The sequence below is a fragment of the Echiichthys vipera genome (assembly GCF_963691815.1).
Source record: "Echiichthys vipera genome assembly, chromosome: 19".
Taxonomy (NCBI): Eukaryota; Metazoa; Chordata; class Actinopteri; order Perciformes; family Trachinidae; genus Echiichthys; species Echiichthys vipera.
Genome location: NC_139844.1, coordinates 28,347,582 through 28,370,899, shown reverse-complemented (window position 1 = coordinate 28,370,899; position 23,318 = coordinate 28,347,582). Strand labels below are relative to the sequence as shown.

General features: G+C 51.4%; 1 protein-coding gene across 1 annotated transcript; it reads right to left on the bottom strand.

Moving 5' to 3' along the window:
* Window positions 1-2,359: 2,359 nt before the first annotated feature.
* cep170bb (centrosomal protein 170Bb) lies at window positions 2,360-22,444 on the bottom strand (the record flags this gene model as incomplete). Its single annotated transcript, XM_083933967.1, has 19 exons — window positions 2,360-2,610; window positions 2,725-2,776; window positions 2,966-3,059; window positions 3,867-3,955; window positions 5,439-5,576; window positions 6,508-6,549; window positions 8,185-8,341; window positions 8,425-8,665; window positions 11,506-13,233; window positions 14,039-14,156; window positions 14,326-14,502; window positions 15,447-16,531; window positions 17,513-18,013; window positions 18,103-18,204; window positions 20,509-20,620; window positions 21,118-21,202; window positions 21,368-21,456; window positions 21,719-21,808; window positions 22,340-22,444. The coding sequence occupies 19 exons, from the start codon at window positions 22,442-22,444 to the stop codon at window positions 2,360-2,362; spliced, it is 5,256 nt and encodes a 1,751-aa protein (XP_083790093.1).
* Window positions 22,445-23,318: the final 874 nt, after the last annotated feature.

The following is a 23,318-nucleotide window of genomic DNA, read 5'->3' as shown; positions in this document are numbered from 1 at the left end:
AGAGTCCTGACGGCAGGAAGTGTTTAAGGACCGGCAGGAAGTGGGAACATTCAGCGACACGACCTGAAGCAGCAAACATTCAGTAAAACAAAGATGGCGGCGTCTCCTCCTCGAACACGGACGCAGACGCATCATCAGCTCCAAAGCAGCGGCAGCTGATCAAAGCACAGTTTACACGTGTGGACACGGTCCACGGGCGGCGGTGGCGGTGGCGGCAGCGCAGCAACGGCGGCGGCTTCTTTCTGCAGCCGTCTCTAAACGTTGAGCTCGTGCGGTGAAGAAGGCGGTTAAATAGTTTCAGATGCTTTTGTCCTGACGGAGCGGATCACCGGAGACACGTGGACCGGATCACCGGAGACACGTGGACCGGATCACCGGAGACACGTGGACCGGATCACCGGAGACACGTGGACCGGATCACCGGAGACACGTGGACCGGATCTGAGCCTCTCTGTGGATCCACACCGGCAGCAGCGGCGTCTCAGGTCGGACCCACGCTGATGCTGTCCCACAATGCACTGCTCCAGGGTCACGCACACAGGCTGTTTTAATAAAGGTCAGACGAGAAAATTTACCCCAAAACCCTTTAAAGGTTGAATCTGCAGAACGATCCGAACGGCTCCATCTAGAGTCTCCAGATCATCCCAACAACAAAGTATAAGTCCAGCAGTGGGGTTGCCAGGTTGGTCAGACCCGGCCCAGTAGCTCCAGGAGACCGGAGTCTGTTTGAGCCTGTTTGAACCCGTCCCCTCCAGAAAACCACAGCATCAAAACAAGGATCAGAGGAGTTTGACTGACAGTTAGCGTTAGCCGTTAGCGTTAGCCGTTGTAGCTAAGTGCAGATGAAAGTGATGTTAGCATCCAGGAGCAGCGTAGCCATGTGGGCGTGCGTTTGAATGGCGTTCCTCTCCTTTCTCTCAGTCCATGGAGTGAATGCTCGGCCTGTAGTGACTCACAGCCTACAGTAGCTGCACCCAACAACAGACAACCCTGGCAACCAGCCTACAGTAGCTGCACCCAACAACAGGCAACCCTGGCAACCAGCCTACAGTAGCTGCACCCAACAACAGACAACCCTGGCAACCAGCCTACAGTAGCTGCACCCAACAACAGACAACCCTGGCAACCAGCAACGCCCAACGCTATTGGCTGCTGCCATGGAAACACACCGGGACAGGAAGTCAAACATTAAAACCTTCATTCAGACTAAAGAGAGTTTTTATTAAAATATCACTTTAATAAAGATTTAACCTCTAATGTTATTCTGGAGTTTGTTTGTTTGTTTGTTTGTTTGTTTGTTTGTTCAAAGTAAATAAACATAAAGAACGTTAATTCTCTGTTTGTTGTAAACGACAGAAATCGTCTCATTTCTAAAAACAACATAAAAACGTTTACGTGTTTGTTTTTAACGCACAGACTTTGGGGGCGGGGCTTCACCACCTGTCAATCAGGACAGAGGTCAGTGATGTGTATCCATGGCAACAGGGCGCTTGTTTTGGTGCTTTTCTTCTTCACGCTTCATTTGAGACTAAAAACGTCTTCATCAGCGTTTTAGTTCCACGCCAACAAACGCTGCACGCTCCCATTAGGCCCCGCCCCCTCAGGCCCCGCCCGCTCCCATCAGGCCCCACCCGCTCCCATCAGGCCCCACCCTCTCCTGTCAGACCCATCCTCTCATATTAGGCCCCGCCCCCATAAACCCCGAAACAAGATGGCGACGGCCAAAATGTCAAACATGAAGCTTCACAACAGTCGACAAATTTAAGCTAGGCTAACACGTCACGGCTTGGCTAGGCTAACACGCTACGGTTGGCTAGGCTAACACGTCACGGCTTGGCTAGGCTAACACGCTACGGTTGGCTAGGCTAACACGTTACGGTTGGCTAGGCTAACACGTCACGGCTTGGCTAGGCTAACACGTCACGGGTTGGCTAGGCTAACACGTTACGGTTGGCTAGGCTAACACGTTACGGCTTGGCTAGGCTAACACGTTGCGGCGCTACTTTAGCTCGCGGTGCTGAATTTATCCTTATTGTCTGTGAATTTATATTTAACAAATTTAACAAAACGTTTTCAGCGTCGAACCTTCGACCGACGACGACGTTTCATGAGACAACGAAACACTTAAAGGTTCATGTTTTTTTAACTTTAGGATATTTGGCGTCACGCGTGCGTCTGTTCACAGGAACGGGACCGCCGACGTGCAATGCATTGTGGGACACTGAGGACCGGACTGCGTCGTCTGAATGCAGACAAACAGGAAGTAAAAGCTGTGGAGGAGGCGGAGCCTGAAGCCGGACGCGGTCGCTCTGCCGGCGTGGACGCACGACCACGGCCCAGAGATGCTACGGCGGCCGGCTCAGGCCAGGTGGGGGGCCCCGTCGGGTCCACGGGGGGGTCTCTTGGTGCTTTGGTTGGCGTTGGAGGGGGAGGGGCCACTGCGGGGCTTGGCGGCGGGTTTCTTCTCCCTGGAGGTCGGTCGAGTGTGTCCGCGTGACGGCGTCCCGACCGCTGCGGTGGTCTGGAGGCCCCCGGGCTCCACGATGGTCTGGAGGCCCCCGGGCTCCACGATGGTCTGGAGGCCCCCGGGCTCCACGATGGTGTTTATCACTGTGGGGAGAAGCAGAGGAGGGTTAACCGCCGCAGCAGGCGCCGCTCGCACCGCCGGCACACGTCCGGCACACGTCCGGCACACGTCCGCTCATTAAGGGTTCAAACACGAACCTTCCAGCTGCCGCTGCACTCGCCTCAGCTCCTTCAGGATCGACGTGATCTCCTGCAACAGGGACAGGAGACAGCTCCAGACCAGCTCATTGACTTCCATTCACTTCCATTCACTTTCATTGACTTCCATTGACTTCCATTCACTTCCATTCACTTTCATTGACTTCCATTCACTTTCATTGACTTCCATTCACTTTCATTGACTTCCATTCACTCATTGATTCAGAGTGTGCAGCAGAACCTTGTTGGAGGTTTTCAGGATGGGAACTTCGTTCTCAGCGTTGATCTTCGCCTCGATCTGCTCCCAGACCTCCGCTTTGTTCTGGAACAGAACTCTGAGAACAAACAACAAACAAACAAACAAACAAACAAACAGACAAACAAACAAACAGACAAACAAACAAACAGACAAACAAACAAACAGACAAACAAACAAACAAACAGACAAACAAACAAACAAACAGACCAACAAACAAACAGAGAAACAAACAAACACACAAACAAACAAACAAACAAACAAACAGACAAACAAACAAACAAACAGGAAACATGAATAAATTCAGAATTGTAAACAAACACAATAACAACAAACAGGTTTAACATTAAAAAAACAAAATAATGAAAAGTAAATAAACACTTCACTCTCATTGACTCTCATTGACTCTCATTGACTCTCATTGACTCTCATTGACTCTCATTGACTCTCATTGACTCTCATTGACTCTCATTGACTCTCATTCACTTCCATTCACTCTCATTGACTCTCATTCACTCTCATTGACTCTCATTGACTCTCATTCACTTCCATTCACTTTCATTGATTCTCATTCACTCTCATTGACTCTCATTGACTCTCATTCACTCTCATTGACTCTCATTCACTTCCATTCACTCTCATTCACTCTCATTGACTCTCATTCACTCTCATTGACTCCCATTGACTCTCATTCACTCTCATTGACTCTCATTGACTCCCATTGACTCTCATTCACTTCCATTCACTCTCATTGACTCTCATCGACTCTCATTGACTCTCATTGACTCTCATTGACTCTCATTGACTCTCATTGACTCTCATTCACTTCCATTCACTCTCATTCACTCTCATTGACTCTCATTGACTCTCATTGACTCCCACTGACTTCATCTTGTCGGCCAGCTGCTCCGTGTTCTCCCTGATGGCCTGAGACAGCTGAGACACCGGGTTCAGCATCAGATTGTCCAGAATCACCTGAGACACAGAAGGGACCAGATGAAGTCCAGACCCGGGTCACGGGCAGGAGCAAGACCAGCAGCTGAGCCCCGTGTAAAGCCTGTTAATGTCCACTGAGCCCAGTGTAAAGCCTGTTAATGTCCACTGAGCCCAGTGTAAAGTCTGTTAATGTCCACTGAGCCCAGTGTAAAGTCTGTTAATGTCCACTGAGCCCAGTACAAAGCCTGTTAATGTCCACTGAGCCCAGTGTAAAGTCTGTTAATGTCCACTGAGCCCAGTGTAAAGCCTGTTAATGTCCACTGAGCCCAGTGTAAAGCCTGTTAATGTCCCACTGAGCCCAGTGTAAAGCCTGTTAATGTCCCACTGAGCCCAGTGTAAAGTCTGTTAATGTCCACTGAGCCCAGTGTAAAGCCTGTTAATGTCCCACTGAGCCCAGTGTAAAGTCTGTTAATGTCCCACTGAGCCCAGTGTAAAGTCTGTTAATGTCCCACTGAGCCCAGTGTAAAGCCTGTTAATGTCCACTGAGCCCAGTGTAAAGCCTGTTAATGTCCCACTGAGCCCAGTGTAAAGTCTGTTAATGTCCCACTGAGCCCAGTGTAAAGCTGTTAATGTCCACTGAGCCCAGTGTAAAGTCTGTTAATGTCCACTGAGCCCAGTGTAAAGTCTGTTAATGTCCCACTGAGCCCAGTGTAAAGTCTGTTAATGTCCCACTGAGCCCAGTGTAAAGTCTGTTAATGTCCCACTGAGCCCAGTGTAAAGTCTGTTAATGTCCCACTGAGCCCAGTGTAAAGTCTGTTAATGTCCCACTGAGCCCAGTGTAAAGCCTGTTAATGTCCCACTGAGCCCAGTGTAAAGTCTGTTAATGTCCCACTGAGCCCAGTGTAAAGTCTGTTAATGTCCCACTGAGCCCAGTGTAAAGCTGTTAATGTCCACTGAGCCCAGTGTAAAGTCTGTTAATGTCCCACTGAGCTCAGTGTAAAGCTGTTAATGTCCACTGAGCCCAGTGTAAAGTCTGTTAATGTCCACTGAGCCCAGTGTAAAGTCTGTTAATGTCCCACTGAGCCCAGTGTAAAGTCTGTTAATGTCCCACTGAGCTCAGTGTAAAGCTGTTAATGTCCACTGAGCCCAGTGTAAAGTCTGTTAATGTCCACTGAGCCCAGTGTAAAGTCTGTTAATGTCCCACTGAGCCCAGTGTAAAGTCTGTTAATGTCCCACTGAGCCCCGTGTAAAGTCTGTTAATGTCCACTGAGCCCAGTGTAAAGTCTGTTAATGTCCCACTGAGCCCAGTGTAAAGCCTGTTAATGTCCCACTGAGCCCCGGGTAAAGTCTGTTAATGTCCCACTGAGCCCAGTGTAAAGCCTGTTAATGTCCCACTGAGCCCAGTGTAAAGCCTGTTAATGTCCCACTGAGCCCCGGGTAAAGTAATCACTCGTGTATCAAACACAGGTGTCAGACTCGGGGCCGTGGCGTGAACGCGGCCTCTGTGCCATTAGACAGTGACCTCTTCACGGTTCCACGGACGGCGTTGCTTAGAACCGGGCTCCGGCGCGTTCATGTTTGCGTCCAGGTCCGAGGCGACAGCAGAACCCGGAGGAACCTTCTGGTAGTTCAAACTGGCCTCGGGGATACGCTGGACCAGCTGCAACGAGAGCAGAGGGAGTCGGGCTCCAGTGAACCAGCCTCCGAACACGTGACAGCGACCAGCAGCCGTGAGGCCGCGCCGCCTCAACATGCAGCAGCTCAACATGCAGCAGCTCAACATGCAGCCGCGATGGAGCCGCGGTGGAGCCGCGGTGGAGCCGCGGTGCAGGGAGCGGCAGTGCTGCGGGGCACAGGAGTGCAGCAGGTCCCACCGGGCCCCCTACAGCTCCATGAACCGACCCAGAACCACGTTCACCGGGTCATCAAAGGGGCAACTTATCAAAACTACTGAGAACGCACAAGAACAAGAGTCAGCACGAAAATACGGATCTGAGAGTCCGCAGGGTCAGAAGAGCAGGGTGGAGTCAGGTGGAGTCAGGTGGAGTCAGGTGGAGTCAGGTGGAGTTCAGGTGGAGTTCAGGTGGAGTCAGGTGGAGTCAGGTGGAGTCAGGTGGAGTTCAGGTGGAGTTCAGGTGGAGTCAGGTGGAGTCAGGTGGAGTTCAGGTAGAGTTCAGGTGGAGTTCAGGTGGAGTTCAGGTGGAGTTCAGGTAGAGTTCAGGTGGAGTTCAGGTGGAGTTCAGGTGGAGTCAGGTGGAGTCAGGTGGAGTTCAGGTGGAGTTCAGGTAGAGTCAGGTGGAGTTCAGGTGGAGTTCAGGTGGAGTCAGGTGGAGTCCAGTTGGAGTTCAGGTGGAGTTCAGGTAGAGTTCAGGTGGAGTTCAGGTGGAGTTCAGGTGGAGTTCAGTTGGAGTAAGATGGAGTCGGGTGGAGCATGGACTTGTTTGATGCTGACTCAGTAGTTCTGTTTAATCTCAAAGTGCTCGTGAATCCAACACTGTGAAGGGAGGGGGGGGGGCGGGGGGGTGGGGGGGGGGGGTGGAGGAGGGGAACCAATCACACGGCAGGAGGAGTGATGAGTCAGAGTACGACACCTGAGACGGTCGAGCCCCAGGTAAGGATGGACAAGATGGCGTCTGAGCAGCACAACAAAGACATGAATCATGAGACTCCAAAGCATGTGAAGCTCCTGTGGTACAGAGGACCCCCCCCCCCCCCCCCGACGGCTCACGTACGGTTCGAGAACCAGAGACACATTCATGTTTGAGAGCTGAGAGACTCTGAACACGTGGAACACTGTGTACTGACAGGCAGGTAGCACCTGTCCATGCTCCACCTGACTCCACCTGACTCCACCTGACTCTACTTGAACTCCACCTGACTCCACCTGAACTCCACCTGAACTCTACCTGAACTCCACCTGAACTCTACCTGAACTCCACCTGAACTCTACCTGAACTCCACCTGACTCCACCTGAACTCCACCTGAACTCCACCTGAACTCCACCTGAACTCCACCTGAACTCTACCTGAACTCCACCTGAACTCCACCTGAACTCTACCTGAACTCCACCTGAACTCTACCTGAACTCCACCTGAACTCAACCTGAACTCTACGTGAACTCCACCTGAACTCCACCTGAACTCCACCTGAACTCCACCTGAACTCTACCTGAACTCCACCTGAACTCCACCTGAACTCTACCTGAACTCCACCTGAACTCTACCTGAACTCCACCTGACTCTACCTGAACTCCACCTGAACTCCACCTGAACTCTACCTGAACTCCACCTGAACTCCACCTGACTCTACCTGGACTCCACCTGACTCCACCTGAACTCCACCTGAACTCCACCTGACTCCACCTGAACTCCACCTGAACTCCACCTGAACTCCACCTGAACTCTACCTGAACTCCACCTGAACTCCACCTGAACTCCACCTGAACTCCACCTGAACTCTACCTGAACTCCACCTGAACTCCACCTGACTCCACCTGAACTCCACCTGAACTCCACCTGAACTCCACCTGAACTCCACCTGAACTCTACCTGAACTCTACCTGAACTCCACCTGAACTCCACCTGAACTCCACCTGACTCCACCTGAACTCCACCTGAACTCCACCTGACTCCACCTGAACTCCACCTGAACTCCACCTGAACTCTACCTGAACTCCACCTGAACTCTACCTGACTCCACCTGACTCTACCTGAACTCCACCTGAACTCCACCTGAACTCCACCTGAACTCTACCTGAACTCTACCTGAACTCCACCTGAACTCCACCTGACTCTACCTGAACTCCACCTGTGGTGTGTGTGGTGTGTGTGGCGTGTCTGGGGTCTGGTGTGTGTGGTGTGTGTGGTGTGTGTGGTGTGTCTGGGGTCTGGTGTGTGTGGTGTGTGTGGTGTGTGTGGGGTGTGTGTGTGACGTGTGCGGTGTGATGGGGGGGTGAGGTGGTCTTGTGTGTGTGTGTGTGTGTGTGTGTGTGTGTGGTGTGTGTGGCGTGTCTGGGGTCTGGTGTGTGTGGTGTGTGTGGTGTGTGTGGTGTGTTTGGGGTCTGGTGTGTGGTGTGGTGCAGGGGTGTGTGTGGTGTGTGTGGTGTGTGTGGTGTGTGTGGTGTGTGTGGTGTGTTTGGGGTCTGGTGTGTGTGGTGTGTGTGGTGTGTTTGGGGTCTGGTGTGTGTGTGTGTGTGTGTGTGTGTGTGTGTGTGTGTGTGTGTGTGTGGCGTGGTGCGGGGGTGTTGGCGGGTTGCAGCGTCACCCACCTCCTCCCTGGCAGAGATGGGGGAGGCGGGCGTGTTGGGCAGTGAGCTGGGGGAGGGGGCGGTGCCCAGAGCGGAGCCCGGTGAGTCCCCGTCTCCAGCCACGTCGTGGATTTCCTGGGCCAGGATGGCGAGGTCTTTGGCCAGGTCCTGACTCAGCCTGCAGGGGGCACAAGCGTCAGCAGGACGTTAGAGACGGACGTGGGTTCGATTCCTCTTTGAATCAAAGGCTCGTTGTCTTACTTGGCGATCTCGGCGCTGTGCGTGGACCAGTTCTGGTAGGGGTCCACCTCGCTCGGGTCCTCGTCCTCCTCGGTCTCCTGGGAGACGGACTTGGACCGCGTGGCGGCCGTGCGGTGGCGTGGAGTCTGGGAGGAGGCGGGGGGGTGGGAGGAGCGTTTGGCTTTGGGGTTCACGGCACTCGTCTCATATTCTTCCTCAGAGGACGACGAGAAGTCTGATCCCTTCTGACGCCGACGGGCACCTGGAGACATCAGAGAGAAACCAGCTTTAAGTGGACATCAGAGAGAATGCAGCTGTAAGTGGAGTCTCCTCCTGCTGGACATTAGAGAGGATGCAGCTTTAAGTGGAGTCTCCTCCTGCTGGACATTAGAGAGAATGCAGCTTTAAGTGGAGTCTCCTCCTGCTGGACATTAGAGAGAATGCAGCTTTAAGTGGAGTCTCCTCCTGCTGGACATTAGAGAGAATGCAGCTTTAAGTGGAGTCTCCTCCTGCTGGACATTAGAGAGAATGCAGCTTTAAGTGGAGTCTCCTCCTGCTGGACATTAGAGAGAATGCAGCTTTAAGTGGAGTCTCCTCCTGCTGGACATTAGAGAGAATACAGCTTTAAGTGGAGTCTCCTCCTGCTGGACATTAGAGAGAATACAGCTTTAAGTGGAGTCTCCTCCTGCTGGACATTAGAGAGAATACAGCTTTAAGTGGAGTCTCCTCCTGCTGGACATTAGAGAGAAACCCGCTTTAAGTGGAGTCTCCTCCTGCTGGACATTAGAGAGAATGCAGCTTTAAGTGGACATTAGAGAGAACGCAGCTTTAAGTGGAGTCTCCTCCTGCAGGACATTAGAGAGAATGCAGCTTTAAGTGGACATTAGAGAGAATGCAGCTTTAAGTGGAGTCTCCTCCTGCTGGACATTAGAGAGAATGCAGCTTTAAGTGGAGTCTCCTCCTGCTGGACATTAGAGAGAATGCAGCTTTAAGTGGAGTCTCCTCCTGCTGGACATTAGAGAGAATGCAGCTTTAAGTGGAGTCTCCTCCTGCTGGACATTAGAGAGAATGCAGCTTTAAGTGGAGTCTCCTCCTGCTGGACATTAGAGAGAATGCAGCTTTAAGTGGAGTCTCCTCCTGCTGGACATTAGAGAGAATGCAGCTTTAAGTGGAGTCTCCTCCTGCTGGACATTAGAGAGAATGCAGCTTTAAGTGGAGTCTCCTCCTGCTGGACATTAGAGAGAATACAGCTTTAAGTGGAGTCTCCTCCTGCTGGACATTAGAGAGAATACAGCTTTAAGTGGAGTCTCCTCCTGCTGGACATTAGAGAGAAACCCGCTTTAAGTGGAGTCTCCTCCTGCTGGACATTAGAGAGAATGCAGCTTTAAGTGGACATTAGAGAGAACGCAGCTTTAAGTGGAGTCTCCTCCTGCAGGACATTAGAGAGAATGCAGCTTTAAGTGGACATTAGAGAGAATGCAGCTTTAAGTGGAGTCTCCTCCTGCTGGACATTAGAGAGAATGCAGCTTTAAGTGGAGTCTCCTCCTGCTGGACATTAGAGAGAATGCAGCTTTAAGTGGAGTCTCCTCCTGCTGGACATTAGAGAGAGTGCAGCTTTAAGTGGAGTCTCCTCCTGCTGGACATTAGAGAGAATGCAGCTTTAAGTGGAGTCTCCTCCTGCTGGACATTAGAGAGAATGCAGCTTTAAGTGGAGTCTCCTCCTGCTGGACATTAGAGAGAATGCAGCTTTAAGTGGAGTCTCCTCCTGCTGGACATTAGAGAGAATGCAGCTTTAAGTGGAGTCTCCTCCTGCTGGACATTAGAGAGAATGCAGCTTTAAGTGGAGTCTCCCCCTGCTGGACATTAGAGAGAATGCAGCTTTAAGTGGAGTCTCCTCCTGCTGGACATTAGAGAGAATGCAGCTTTAAGTGGAGTCTCCTCCTGCTGGACATTAGAGAGGATGCAGCTTTAAGTGGAGTCTCCTCCTGCTGGACATTAGAGAGAATGCAGCTTTAAGTGGACATTAGAGAGAATGCAGCTTTAAGTGGAGTCTCCTCCTGCTGGACATTAGAGAGAATGCAGCTTTAAGTGGAGTCTCCTCCTGCTGGACATTAGAGAGAATGCAGCTTTAAGTGGAGTCTCCTCCTGCTGGACATTAGAGAGGATGCAGCTTTAAGTGGAGTCTCCTCCTGCTGGACATTAGAGAGAATGCAGCTTTAAGTGGACATTAGAGAGAATGCAGCTTTAAGTGGAGTCTCCTCCTGCTGGACATTAGAGAGAATGCAGCTTTAAGTGGAGTCTCCTCCTGCTGGACATTAGAGAGAAACCAGCTTTAAGTGGAGTCTCCTCCTGCTGGACATTAGAGAGAATGCAGCTTTAAGTGGAGTCTCCTCCTGCTGGACATTAGAGAGAATGCAGCTTTAAGTGGAGTCTCCTCCTGCTGGACATTAGAGAGAATGCAGCTTTAAGTGGAGTCTCCTCCTGCTGGACATTAGAGAGAATGCAGCTTTAAGTGGAGTCTCCTCCTGCTGGACATTAGAGAGAATGCAGCTTTAAGTGGAGTCTCCTCCTGCTGGACATTAGAGAGAATGCAGCTTTAAGTGGAGTCTCCTCCTGCTGGACATTAGAGAGAATGCAGCTTTAAGTGGACATTAGAGAGAATGCAGCTTTAAGTGGACATTAGAGAGAATGCAGCTTTAAGTGGAGTCTCCTCCTGCTGGACATTAGAGAGAAACCAGCTTTAAGTGGAGTCTCCTCCTGCTGGACATTAGAGAGAATGCAGCTTTAAGTGGAGTCTCCTCCTGCTGGACATTAGAGAGAATGCAGCTTTAAGTGGAGTCTCCTCCTGCTGGACATTAGAGAGAATGCAGCTTTAAGTGGAGTCTCCTCCTGCTGGACATTAGAGAGAATGCAGCTTTAAGTGGAGTCTCCTCCTGCTGGACATTAGAGAGAATGCAGCTTTAAGTGGAGTCTCCTCCTGCTGGACATTAGAGAGAAACCAGCTTTAAGTGGACATTGCTGAGGGGGGTACATCCACCCGTCCCGTCACCATCTAACAAATCATGGAATCAAACGTTTGTACCTTATAACCTCAGGACTCACCGGTGCCCGGGTACTTGGCTCCACTGGACCGGGTCCGGGTCAGTGGCTGTTTCCCCAGAGCTCCGCCCCCTTTGCTCGCTGCCTGCCGGGCGTCGCCCACAGACGTCTTCCTGGCGCTGACGACGGACTCGGAGTTCCGGTTAGAGAAAGGTGCGCGGCCCGCGGACGGCGTCTCGGTGTCGCTGGGAGCGGTGAAGGAGCCCGTCCTCTTCCTGGGCATCGCTAAGATGTCCAGCCGGGACAGCTTCTTCCCCTCGCCGGACACTTTGGACGGTGTGGTGACGTGGTCAGAGTTCTGGGAGCCGCGGTCGGTCTCTGCTCCCTCATTATCCGAGGCCTCGCCCAGGCGCGCTCGACGGAGCATGGACGCCCGCGTGGGCCGCGGCGCCGACAGGCTGTTGGAGCGCATCAGGACCTGCTGAGTTGAGGTCTTGGGCGTTTTTCCGTTGTCTTCCTTCTGTAGAGGGGCGATGACTTTCTTGCTACGGCTCGACGGACGGGAGAGTTCATGGTCCGATGCCGTTGTTTCGGTCCAGCGAGGACCTGAACCCTGCTGGCCCTCGGACAGATCCAGAGACCCGCGGTTGCCCGCACTGCGGCGCATCTGGAAGCGCTTCGCCGCCTCAGCTTTGCTCGATGCATCTGCGTTCGTCTGGTTCCGGCGTTTCTCAGAAAGCCGCTCGCGGGCGGAGAGCTGCCGTCCCTTCTCCTGGATGGACGGACTGGACGAGGACTTCTCCTTCTGGAGGCTGCTGATGGCCGGACGCTTTTTAGAAGCAGAGCTGATCGGAGCGTTTTTGCTACTCACCTGGCTCACGGTGCTCGCCGTGTCCACGTCCGACTCACCAGAGAGGGAGTCGTCCATGTGGGTGGAGGAGCCTCCTCTCTTGGAGCTACGACCAGAACCAGAGGAGGGGAACTTGGAGTCCAGAGAGGACAGCGCCCCCTCGGCCTCCTGGAGGAAGGACGGCGTGTCCTGGATGCTGTCCCTCCTCTGCTCCATGTCTCTGAGGGACGGGTGGCTGGAGATGTGGGGGAGCTTCTTCATCTGGAGCGTGTCGGTGGGCCGGTCTTTGGTGAAGCTCTCCTGCCGGACGATGGACGACATGCTGCCGTCTTTAGTGGGGACAGAGTCCTTGTCCTGCATTTGGAGGTTTGGAGCGGAGCTGTTGGGTTTGACGCCTGTCCTCCTGGGTTCGTGTCCACTCAGGTGTCGGATCAGGACCGTGGTAGGGGGTGGTTTTGCTGGGGGGTCACATGTCCTGTCAGACTGAACCGGGTTCCGGGCCTGCTCAGGTTTGCATGGACTGTCTTCAGACCCAATGTAGAAGCAGGTGGATTTGGTGGAGGGAGACACTTTTTCCGGCCCTTTGAACTGAGGACCGGCGGGCCCTGGGGACAGAGGTCCAGTCCTCGCCAGATTCTTTGATTTCTCCAGGACGGGTCCATCGTCTGAGCGGCTGGCGTCACTCAGGCTGTCTGGATCCACGTCGTCCTGAACAGCCAGGCGCTGGGTGGAGCCCTGTGGGCGGGGGGGACCCAGGAGTCTGTCCAGAGGTTCCTGGCCTTGGTAGGGCTCATGGCGGATCAGGATACTCGGGGGGACACTTTCCAGCTTCTCTGGGGGCAGCTGGGGAAGCAGCCGCCTGGTCCTGGAGCTGTGGCTGGACTCCGACTCGGAGTGATCGTAGCTGTAGTTTCCCATCGACCGACTGACGAAGCGCAGATCTGCGTTAAGAATAAAACGATTCATGAGTTCCTTATTAGTTTAAAGGCCCAGTCCCCAAAACCCAGGATCACAGGAGTCCGCATGGTCTAACAGCCGGGCATGGCTAACAGTGGTTAGCTCGGGGCAGCACGGTGAAGGCATTCAAAGGTCTTTTTTAACCACTAATGCTGCTGAAAATAACAGCAAACCTCTGCAGCAGCATGAGAAGAGTCCCTACACACACACACACACACACACACACACACACACACACACACACACACACACACACACACACACACACACACACACACACACACACACACACACACACACACACACACACACACACACACACACACACACACACACACACACACAACAAAGCATCATCAGCGTAGTTAGTGAAGCCAGAGTTTAATAAAGAGTGTTTTAAAGACTTACCTACTGGCCCCTGCACCAGCTCCTCTCATAGTAAAGTCCATTACAGTGGAAGGAGCCCATTGCTGCTTTGTTGTGTGTGTGTGTGTGTGTGTGTGTAGGGACTCTTCTCATGCTGCTGCAGAGGTTTGCTGTTATTTTCAGCAGCATTAGTGGTTAAAAAAGACCTTTGAATGCCTTCACCGTGCTGCCCCGAGCTAACCACTGTTAGCCACGTCCGGCTGTTAGCATCTCTCCTGGATTTCTCCCTTAATAAAAACTGTCTCCATGGTTACTGATGATTAAAGTGCAGACAGAGACCCTGGAGGAGGAGTTTACAGCAGAGTTACTCTTTAACATCCTGTTCTGATCATATTCTGATAAAGTGCAGAGACAGAACTTCACCTTCCAGACCTTCCCCCTGAGGCGGAGTGGAACCAGGTTCAGCGTAGCTGTCTGCCAGACTGGCCCAGCGGGAAACCCATTTGGGTCCTTCCAGACCTGCTGCCTGAGCCGCTGGAACCTGAACAACAGAACCACACGATGACGACATTAGGGACCAAAGAGTCCGACAGCACGTGAGTAAATGTGCAACAGGAGAAAGTGAGCGAGTGTAACAGCACCAGTCTGCATGCACTGGGATCACAGCATGCTACACACGTGGTTTCCAGGTTCTGGGTCAGGGTGTTTACCTGTATGGGGCCTGTCGGGGGGCCGCTGAGAGCAGCTGGGATAAAGCCATGCAATGGGTCCACAGTTCTACCATCGCTAGGAAGGTTAGCGTGCTCATCCTTGCCATCATTTATTACAGGTCTATACACTCCTGCGTTCACACCACTGTACTCTGGAGAGTCGAGGACACCGAACACCTGTCAGAGCACAGGGCATGCATGAGGAGGGGGCGGGACCACAGCAACAGGAAGGAGCAAGAAGGACACGAGGCGTCATGCGTCCCTGAAGCCCTAAAACACAGATTATTCACCTGACAGGAAACAGTTCATTCAGACGCTCGTTCTGCACATTTATACTGACGCTTTCATCCTGGACGGACTGTTTTTGGCTGTTAGCTTGTCTGTTAGCTTGGCTGTTAGCTTGTCTGTTAGCTTGTCTGTTAGCTTTGGCTGTTAGCTTGTCTGTTAGCTTGGCTGTTAGCTTGGCTGTTAGCTTGTCTGTTAGCTTGGCTGAAGCACCAGAACAACAACAGCTTCAGACCCTCAGTCACGTCCGTCCGTATGCGGATGACACTGTTTTATATTGGAGACTCTGGAGGGAACCGTTCTCAGACTAAAGATAAAGTTCACTATTCACAAGAGCCGGGAACATGAATCATAGACCTGCAGCTGTGACCACCCTGAGGTCCTCTGAGGCCTGAAGGACCCACCAGAGATCACTGCCCTCAGATCCACATCGCTCCTAAACAAACTTGCACCTACGTGACTTCACTTAAACCTCAAGGTCGGAGTTTATCAAACCTGCCACCTGAGCTGGACCACACTCGTGTTCCTCGGATCAACTCCAGCCTCAGAAAGACGGTTTTTAACCCTCAACGTCGTTAAAGGTTAAATTAATGAATTCATTTATGACAAAGTAAAGTCTCTGTCGTCTCTTTGTCTCAATGCAAAACAACCTTTACGTGTTTAGGACCTGGTGCTGGTTTACGTAAGTCGTCTGGTTTCTTCTACACAGGTACAGACTCTCTCTAGACGCCGCGGCTCAGAACTAAAAGGTTCCCGTCAGCATCATGAACCCTGGATCTGTGCCGGGTCACACGCTCACAGCGCTCTGACGTACGTTCAGGTCCCTGTGAGTTCACCTGATCGATCATGCTGCGCGCCTCCTCCACCTCTTGGTCCTGCGACTCCGTCTCGATGGTGTAGGTCCCGGCATCGCTCAGGCTGTCATCCTCCTCGTTCCTCATCATCCTCGGGGAAGGTCTGGAGTCTCCTGCACGGACGCCCAGGGGCAGCATGTGGGGCACGGGAGGCCCAGAGGAGTGGACCGGGGAGGCGGACTGGACCGCAGCACTGGCGGGGACGGAGGACCTGGCCGTTGCTGGAGGTTGTAAGGGGGAGGTGGGGAAGGAGACTGAGGAAGGAGCCGGAGGTTCTTGGGGGGAGGGGATTCTTGCCTGGGGAGGCGACACCATGACCGGCGGTGCAGACATCGGGGGAGGGGACATCCTGTCCCTCGTTGGGGAGGTCTCCTGTCGACCAGAATCCTTCAAGAATTCAGCAGCAAACTCCTGAGCGAGCTTGGACTTCTTCCCGACGCTGCCGAAGGGTCTGATAGTGACACCGGAGGAGGGGCGAGGGGAGGAGCCGGAGGAGGCCACCTCCCCCTCCGTCTTCTCCCTTTTCAGAGAGCTGGACCTCTGAGGGCCCCCCTGGCTCTGACCCTTCAGAGGAACCGTCACCTGCTGGGTGGCAGGGATGTGGCCGTGCACAGACGCCGGCCTCTCCCCCCCTTTCCGCCGCTCCAGCTTGGCCTTCAGGGCGGAGTAGGAGTCGGCATGGGCGGGGGTGTGCGTGAAGGACTGCGAGCGCTTCTTGCGCGGGTTATCGTCGAAGAACTCGATGATGAAGGCCTGCTGGCTCAGGTGCTCGGGCCCCTGCTTGGGCATGTCTGTGGTGGGGGACTGAGTCTGAGGAGGACTCTGGGACAGGGGGCGCTCAGGGGCCACAGGCGAGGCTGGGGCCCGCCCGGGCGGAGAGTACTGCAGCGGCTGGTGGAGCGTCTGTGTCGGAGCGGGCGGCTGGTGCTGGACGGACGGGACGGAGTGAACCGTCTGCTGCGACGCCTCCGACGCCTCCGATCGGACGGAGTGGTGCGATTTACTCCTCCTCCCTTTGAGGACCGGGTCCTCGGAGTCACTCTGGGTCCCGTCCTCATGATGGTGACCTGACAACGACAAAGACCTCGTTAACCCTCTGAGAGCGCCGAGTCACCGCTCCGGCCTCAGACCAAAGACGAGACCTGAGCTGAGTTTGATTCTGACTCTGTGACTGAACTTTGACGTGGACGCTGATGTTTCCTCTGTGCTCGGGTGTAAACTCAAAACACTTAAAATAGTGTTTATAGTTCCTGATGTTCTTATATTTTATATTTCCCTGTGTTTATGTTCATATTTTATATAAGTTAGTGTTTCTTATCGATGCTTCTTCCAGGTTTTGTTTCACTTTGCTGCTGTAAAAAGGAAATTTCCCCTTTTTTGGGACTAACAAAGGAAGTTTATCTTTACATCACAACAGCTGCGAGGTTGCCATGGGAAACACACACTTTAGCATCAAAACAGGGACAACAAACAGCAAAACACACCCTCAACAAATATATGTGTAATATTTGTTGCATTAGTGAAATTTAAATATTGCTGCTACAGTCAGAACCAGAACCAGGACCAGAACCAGGAACAGAACCAGAACCAGGACCAGAACCAGAACCAGAACCAGGAACAGAACCAGAACCAGGACTAGGACCAGAACCAGGACCAGGACCAGAACCAGGACCAGGACCAGGACCAGGACGTTCGTCAGTAGCAAAGTTTGTTTTGTGGCAGTTTTAAAGACTTTAATATAACGGATTATTAGAAACATCACTTTCATCTGCACTTAGCTGCAACGGCTAATGCTAACGGCTAACGCTAACTGTCAGTCAAACTCCTCTAATCCTTGTTTTGATGCTGTGGTTTTCTGGAGGGGACGGGTTCAAACAGGCTCAAACAGACTCCGGTCTCCTGGAGCTACTGGGCCGGGTCTGACCAACCTGGCAACCCCACTGCTGGACTTCTACTTTGTTGTTGGGACGATGATCTGGAGACTCTAGATGGAGCCGTTTCATGTTTACTCTGTGGATTTAAAGTCACGGTGAAACACGGACTCTGACCTTTGAGGGTCTTGGCGTTGATGGCGAGGTCGCTCTTGGTGCTGTAAACATCTTCACAGGTCGGGCGCCTCCTCATCAGGCTCACGTCACTGTGCACCAGCCAATCAGCCACCTTGCTCTCCGCTGACATCACGTCCATGGGCGTGGGCGTGGCGCTCTTGTGGGGCGGAGCCTGCTGCTTCCTCTGACGGGTGGAGAACTTGGTGACGTGGTCTTTGATCTTGATCTTGCCCGGCGTGCAGTCGTCGAACTCGATGGTGAAGGAGGCGTGGCTCTGAACCACGGGCGGGGTCGGGGTGGGCGGGGACGGCGGGGTCGAGGGCGGGTCCGTGTCCTTGGTAGGGATCTCCTGAAGCTCCGCCCCCGGGGTCTTGGGGGGCTGGAAGTCTTTGGTGGGGATCTCGAAGTAGCTCGGTTCACGGTGGTACGGAGGGAAGGCGGTCTTTGGGTCTGAGAGAGACCCGGGACAGTCCGGGTCCAACGAGGCGTCTCTGTGGACGTCTGACACAAACAATAACATTATTTAGAATAATAATATTAATAATAACATTAATAATGTTCATATTTAAATATGATATTAAACGTTTCACCTGCATGAGGATCTTCACTGCTCTGAACTTTACTCCCATAATCCTCCTCTCCCCACCAAGATGGCTGACCGTAGAGAGGGGTGGGCCGAGACGCCGGGGCCTCTGCGCGTGAAAGGGTTAATGCAGTGTTAGTGCAGTGTTGTTGCAGTGAAGTTGCAGTGTTGTTACAGTGTTGTTGCAGTGTTAGTGCAATGTTGTTGCAGTGAAGTTGCAGTGTAGTTGCAGTGTTAGTGCAGTGTTGTTGCAGTGTTAGTGGAGTGTTGTTGCAGTGACGTTGCAGTGTAGTTGCAGTGTTGTCGCAGTGTAGTTGCAGTGTAGTTGCAGTGTTGTTGCAGTGAAGTTGCAGTGTTGTTGCAGTGTTGTCGCAGTGTTGTCGCAGTGTAGTTGCAGTGTTGTCGCAGTGTAGTCGCAGTGTTGTTGCAGTGTTGTTGCTGTGTTGTCGCAGTGTTGTCGCAGTGTTGTTGCAGTGTTGTCACAGTGTTATTGCAGTGTTATTGCAGTGTTGTCGCAGTGTTATCGCAGTGTAGTTGCAGTGTTGTCGCAGTGTTGTTGCAGTGTAGTTGCAGTGTTGTCGCAGTGTAGTCGCAGTGTTGTTGCAGTGTTGTTGCAGTGTTGTTGCAATGTAGTTGCAGTGTAGTTGCTGTGTTGTTGCAGTGTAGTTGCAGTGTTATTGCAGTGTAGTTGCAGTGTTGTTGCAGTGATGTTGCAGTGTTGTGGCAGTGTTGTCGCAGTGTTGTCGCAGTGTAGTCGCAGTGTTGTCGCAGTGTAGTTGCAGTGTTGTTGCTGTGTTGTTGCAGTGTAGTTGCAGTGTAGTTGCAGTGTTGTTGCTGTGTTGTTGCAGTGTTGTCGCAGTGTTATCGCAGTGTTGTTGCAGTGTAGTTGCAGTGTTGTCGCAGTGTTGTCGCAGTGTAGTCGCAGTGTTGTTGCAGTGTTGTTGCTGTGTTGTCGCAGTGTTGTCGCAGTGTTATTGCAGTGTTGTCGCAGTGTTATCGCAGTGTAGTTGCAGTGTTGTCGCAGTGTAGTCGCAGTGTTGTTGCAGTGTAGTTGCAGTGTAGTTGCAGTGTTGTCGCAGTGTAGTCGCAGTGTTGTTGCAGTGTTGTTGCAATGTAGTTGCAGTGTAGTTGCTGTGTTGTTGCAGTGTAGTTGCAGTGTTATTGCAGTGTAGTTGCAGTGTTGTTGCTGTGTTGTTGCAGTGATGTTGCAGTGTTGTGGCAGTGTTGTCGCAGTGTTGTCGCAGTGTAGTTGCAGTGTTGTCGCAGTGTTGTTGCAGTGTAGTTGCAGTGTTGTTGCAGTGTAGTTGCAGTGTTATTGCAGTGTAGTTGCTGTGTTGTTGCAGTGATGTTGCAGTGTTGTGGCAGTGTTGTCGCAGTGTTATTGCAGTGTTGTCGCAGTGTTGTCGCAGTGTTATTGCAGTGTAGTTGCAGTGTTGTTGCAGTGTTGTCGCAGTGTTATCGCAGTGTTGTCGCAGTGTAGTCGCAGTGTTGTTGCAGTGTAGTTGCAGTGTTATTGCAGTGTTGTCGCAGTGTTATTGCAGTGTTGTTGCAGTGTTGTTGCAGTGTTATTGCAGTGTAGTTGCAGTGTTGTTGCAGTGATGTTGCAGTGTTATCGCAGTGTTGTCGCAGTGTTGTCGCAGTGTTATTGCCGTGTTATTGCAGTGTTATTGCAGTGTAGTTGCAGTGTTGTTGCAGTGTAGTTGCAGTGTAGTTGCAGTGTTATTGCAGTGTTATTGCAGTGTTGTTGCAGTGTTGTTGCAGTGTAGTTGCAGTGTTGTTGCAGTGTTGTTGCAGTGTAGTTGCAGTGTAGTTGCAGTGTAGTTGCAGTGTTGTTGCAGTGTTGTCACAGTGTTATCGCAGTGTTGTCGCAGTGTTGTCGCTGTGTTATTGCAGTGTTGTTGCAGTGTTGTTGCAGTGTTGTTGCAGTGTAGTTGCAGTGTTGTTGCAGTGTTGTTGCAGTGATGTTGCAGTGTAGTTGCAGTGTAGTTGCAGTGTTATTGCAGTGTTATTGCAGTGATGTTGCAGTGATGTTGCAGTGTTGTCGCAGTGTTGTTGCAGTGTTATCGCAGTGTTGTTGCAGTGTTGTTGCAGTGTTGTCGCAGTGTAGTTGCAGTGTTGTTGCAGTGTTGTTGCAGTGTTGTTGCAGTGTAGTTGCAGTGTAGTTGCAGTGTAGTTGCAGTGTAGTTGCAGTGTAGTTGCAGTGTTGTCGCAGTGTAGTTGCAGTGTTGTTGCAGTGTTGTTGCAGTGTTGTTGCAGTGTAGTTGCAGTGTTGTCGCAGTGTAGTTGCAGTGTTGTTGCTGTGATGTTGCAGTGTAGTTGCAGTGTTGTTGCTGTGTAGTTGCAGTGTTATTGCAGTGTAGTTGCAGTGTTATTGCAGTGTAGTTGCAGTGTAGTTGCAGTGTCAGTGACGTACCCTGCGTGCTCTTGGTACTCGCTGTCCTCTCGGCTCTCGCTCGCTCCTCCAGCTCCGTCTTCTTCTCTGAAGCGTTCAGACTGAACTGCAGCTGACTGCTGTACTTCTCATGCTGCAACACACACACACACACACACACACACACACACACACACACACACACACACACACACACACACACACACAGGTGATCACACACACACACACACACACACACACACACACACAGGTGATCACACACACAGCTGATTACACACACAGCTGATCACACACACACACACACACACACACACACACACACACACAAACACACACACACGTGATCACACACACACACACACACACACACACACACACACACAACTGATCACACACACACACAGCTGATCACACACACACAGCTGATCACACACACACACACACAGCTGATCACACACACACAGCTGATCACACACACACACACACACACACACACACAACTGATCACACACACACACAGCCAAGCACACACACACACACACACAGCTGATCACACACACACAGCTGATCACACACACACACACACACACACACAGCTGATCACACACACACACACACACAGCTGATCACCTTCAGAGCCTCCTCTGGCACTTTGTGTTGACTTTTCTCCAGAACGTAGACGTGAGAATGTGAAGAAGACGTTAAGAAGCATTTACTGCACCAGACACACACACACACACAGACACACACACACACACAGCTGATCACACACACACAGCTGATCACACACACACACACACACACACACACACACACACACACACACACACACACACACACACACACACACACACACACACACACACACACACACACACACTAAAGGATATCGTATCCGAAGCGGATGATGTCGGACAGTTTGAGGGTGATGTAGGTTTGATCAGGAATCCTCAGGTCGTTCACGAACGTCTGCAACAAACAAACAAACAAACAAACAAACAAACACACAAACAAACAAACACACACACAGACACACACACACACAGACACACAAACAAACAAACAAACAAACACACAAACAAACAAACACACACACACACACACACACACACACACACAGACACACACACAGCTGGTCTCAGTCTCGTGGTTAAACATGGTCACACACACTGAGGCTGTGGTGCGTTCAAAGACAGTGGGTCGTGTGGGCGCTGGCAGAAGTGCGTCTCACCCCGTTCAGGCTGCCCAGGTCCTTCACCAGGTGCTCGTCCGTCGCCGGGCTGAAGTTGATGACGGCGTGTTGTTTGTCCACGCTACGGGACTGAGACAGACATTCACCCGTTCATCAGTCCAGACGTTCACACGTTCATCAGTCCAGACATTCACACGTTCATCAGTCCAGACATTCACACGTTCATCAGTCCAGACATTCACACGTTCATCAGTCCAGACATTCACACGTTCATCAGTCCAGACATTCACATGTTCATCAATCCAGACATTCACACGTTCATCAGTCCAGACATTCACCCGTTCATAAATCCAGACATTCACCCGTTCATGAATCCAGACGTTCACCCGTTCATCAGTCCAGACATTCACACGTTCATCAGTCCAAACATTCACACGTTCATCAGTCCAGACATTCACACATTCATCAGTCCAGACATTCACAAGTTCATAAATCCAGACATTCACACGTTCATCAGTCCAAACATTCACACGTTCATCAGTCCAGACATTCACACATTCATCAGTCCAGACATTCACAAGTTCATAAATCCAGACATTCACACGTTCATCAATCCAGACATTCACACGTTCATCAGTCCAGACATTCACCCGTTCACACCTGCAGCATGAGCTCGCAGTCCTCTCGGCCCACGAAGATCATCTCTCTGGGGAGCCGGTGTCGAGTCCCGGAGCTGCTCACCAGGAACCATGACGTCACGCTCATCTTCTCAGGCTGCTGGGAAACCGCAGTGCATCCTGGGAGACGTAGGCGAGTCCATGAGTCCCAAACACGTCAAATAAGAGTCTGAACCGTTCACAGCACCGCCATTGGTGCCCCGTGTGAGGGCCACAGCTGGCGTTTAGTGCCCCGTGTGAGGACATCCGTTGTCCTCACACGGGGCACTAAACTTTCTACTTATTATTTATGAGACTAAAATAATAAACGAATGTGATCTGGTGACTCGTCATAGTCTAAGACAAAAAAGCAAACTTTAAAATGTTGAAGAAAAACGATATTTTGAGGAGGAAGTCGGAACGTTTCAAGAATAAAAGTGGAAAAAATTGCAGAATCGCAAAAAATATTTACATAAAAAATATTTTGGAAAAAACACTGACTATTTTATAAAGTTGTAATATTTATATCTGAATTTTTTGACAATTTTATCATAATCTTAATCATCTGTATCGGTCTATATCTGTGTTTTCATCTGTATCGGTCTATATCTGTGTTTTCATCTGTATCGGTCTATATCTGTGTTTTTATCTGTATCGGTCTATATCTGTGTTTTTATCTGTATCGGTCTATATCTGTGTTTTTAGGTGCATCTGTATCGGTCTATATCTGTGTTTTTAGGTGCATCTGTATCGGTCTATATCTGTGTTTTTAGGTGCATCTGTATCGGTCTATATCTGTGTTTTTATCTGTATCGGTCTATATCTGTGTTTTTAGGTGCATCTGTATCGGTCTATATCTGTGTTTTTAGGTGCATCTGTATCGGTCTATATCTGTGTTTTTAGGTGCATTTGTATCGACCTATATCTGTGTTTTTATCTGTATCGGTCTATATCTGTGTTTTTAGGTGCATCTGTATCGGCCT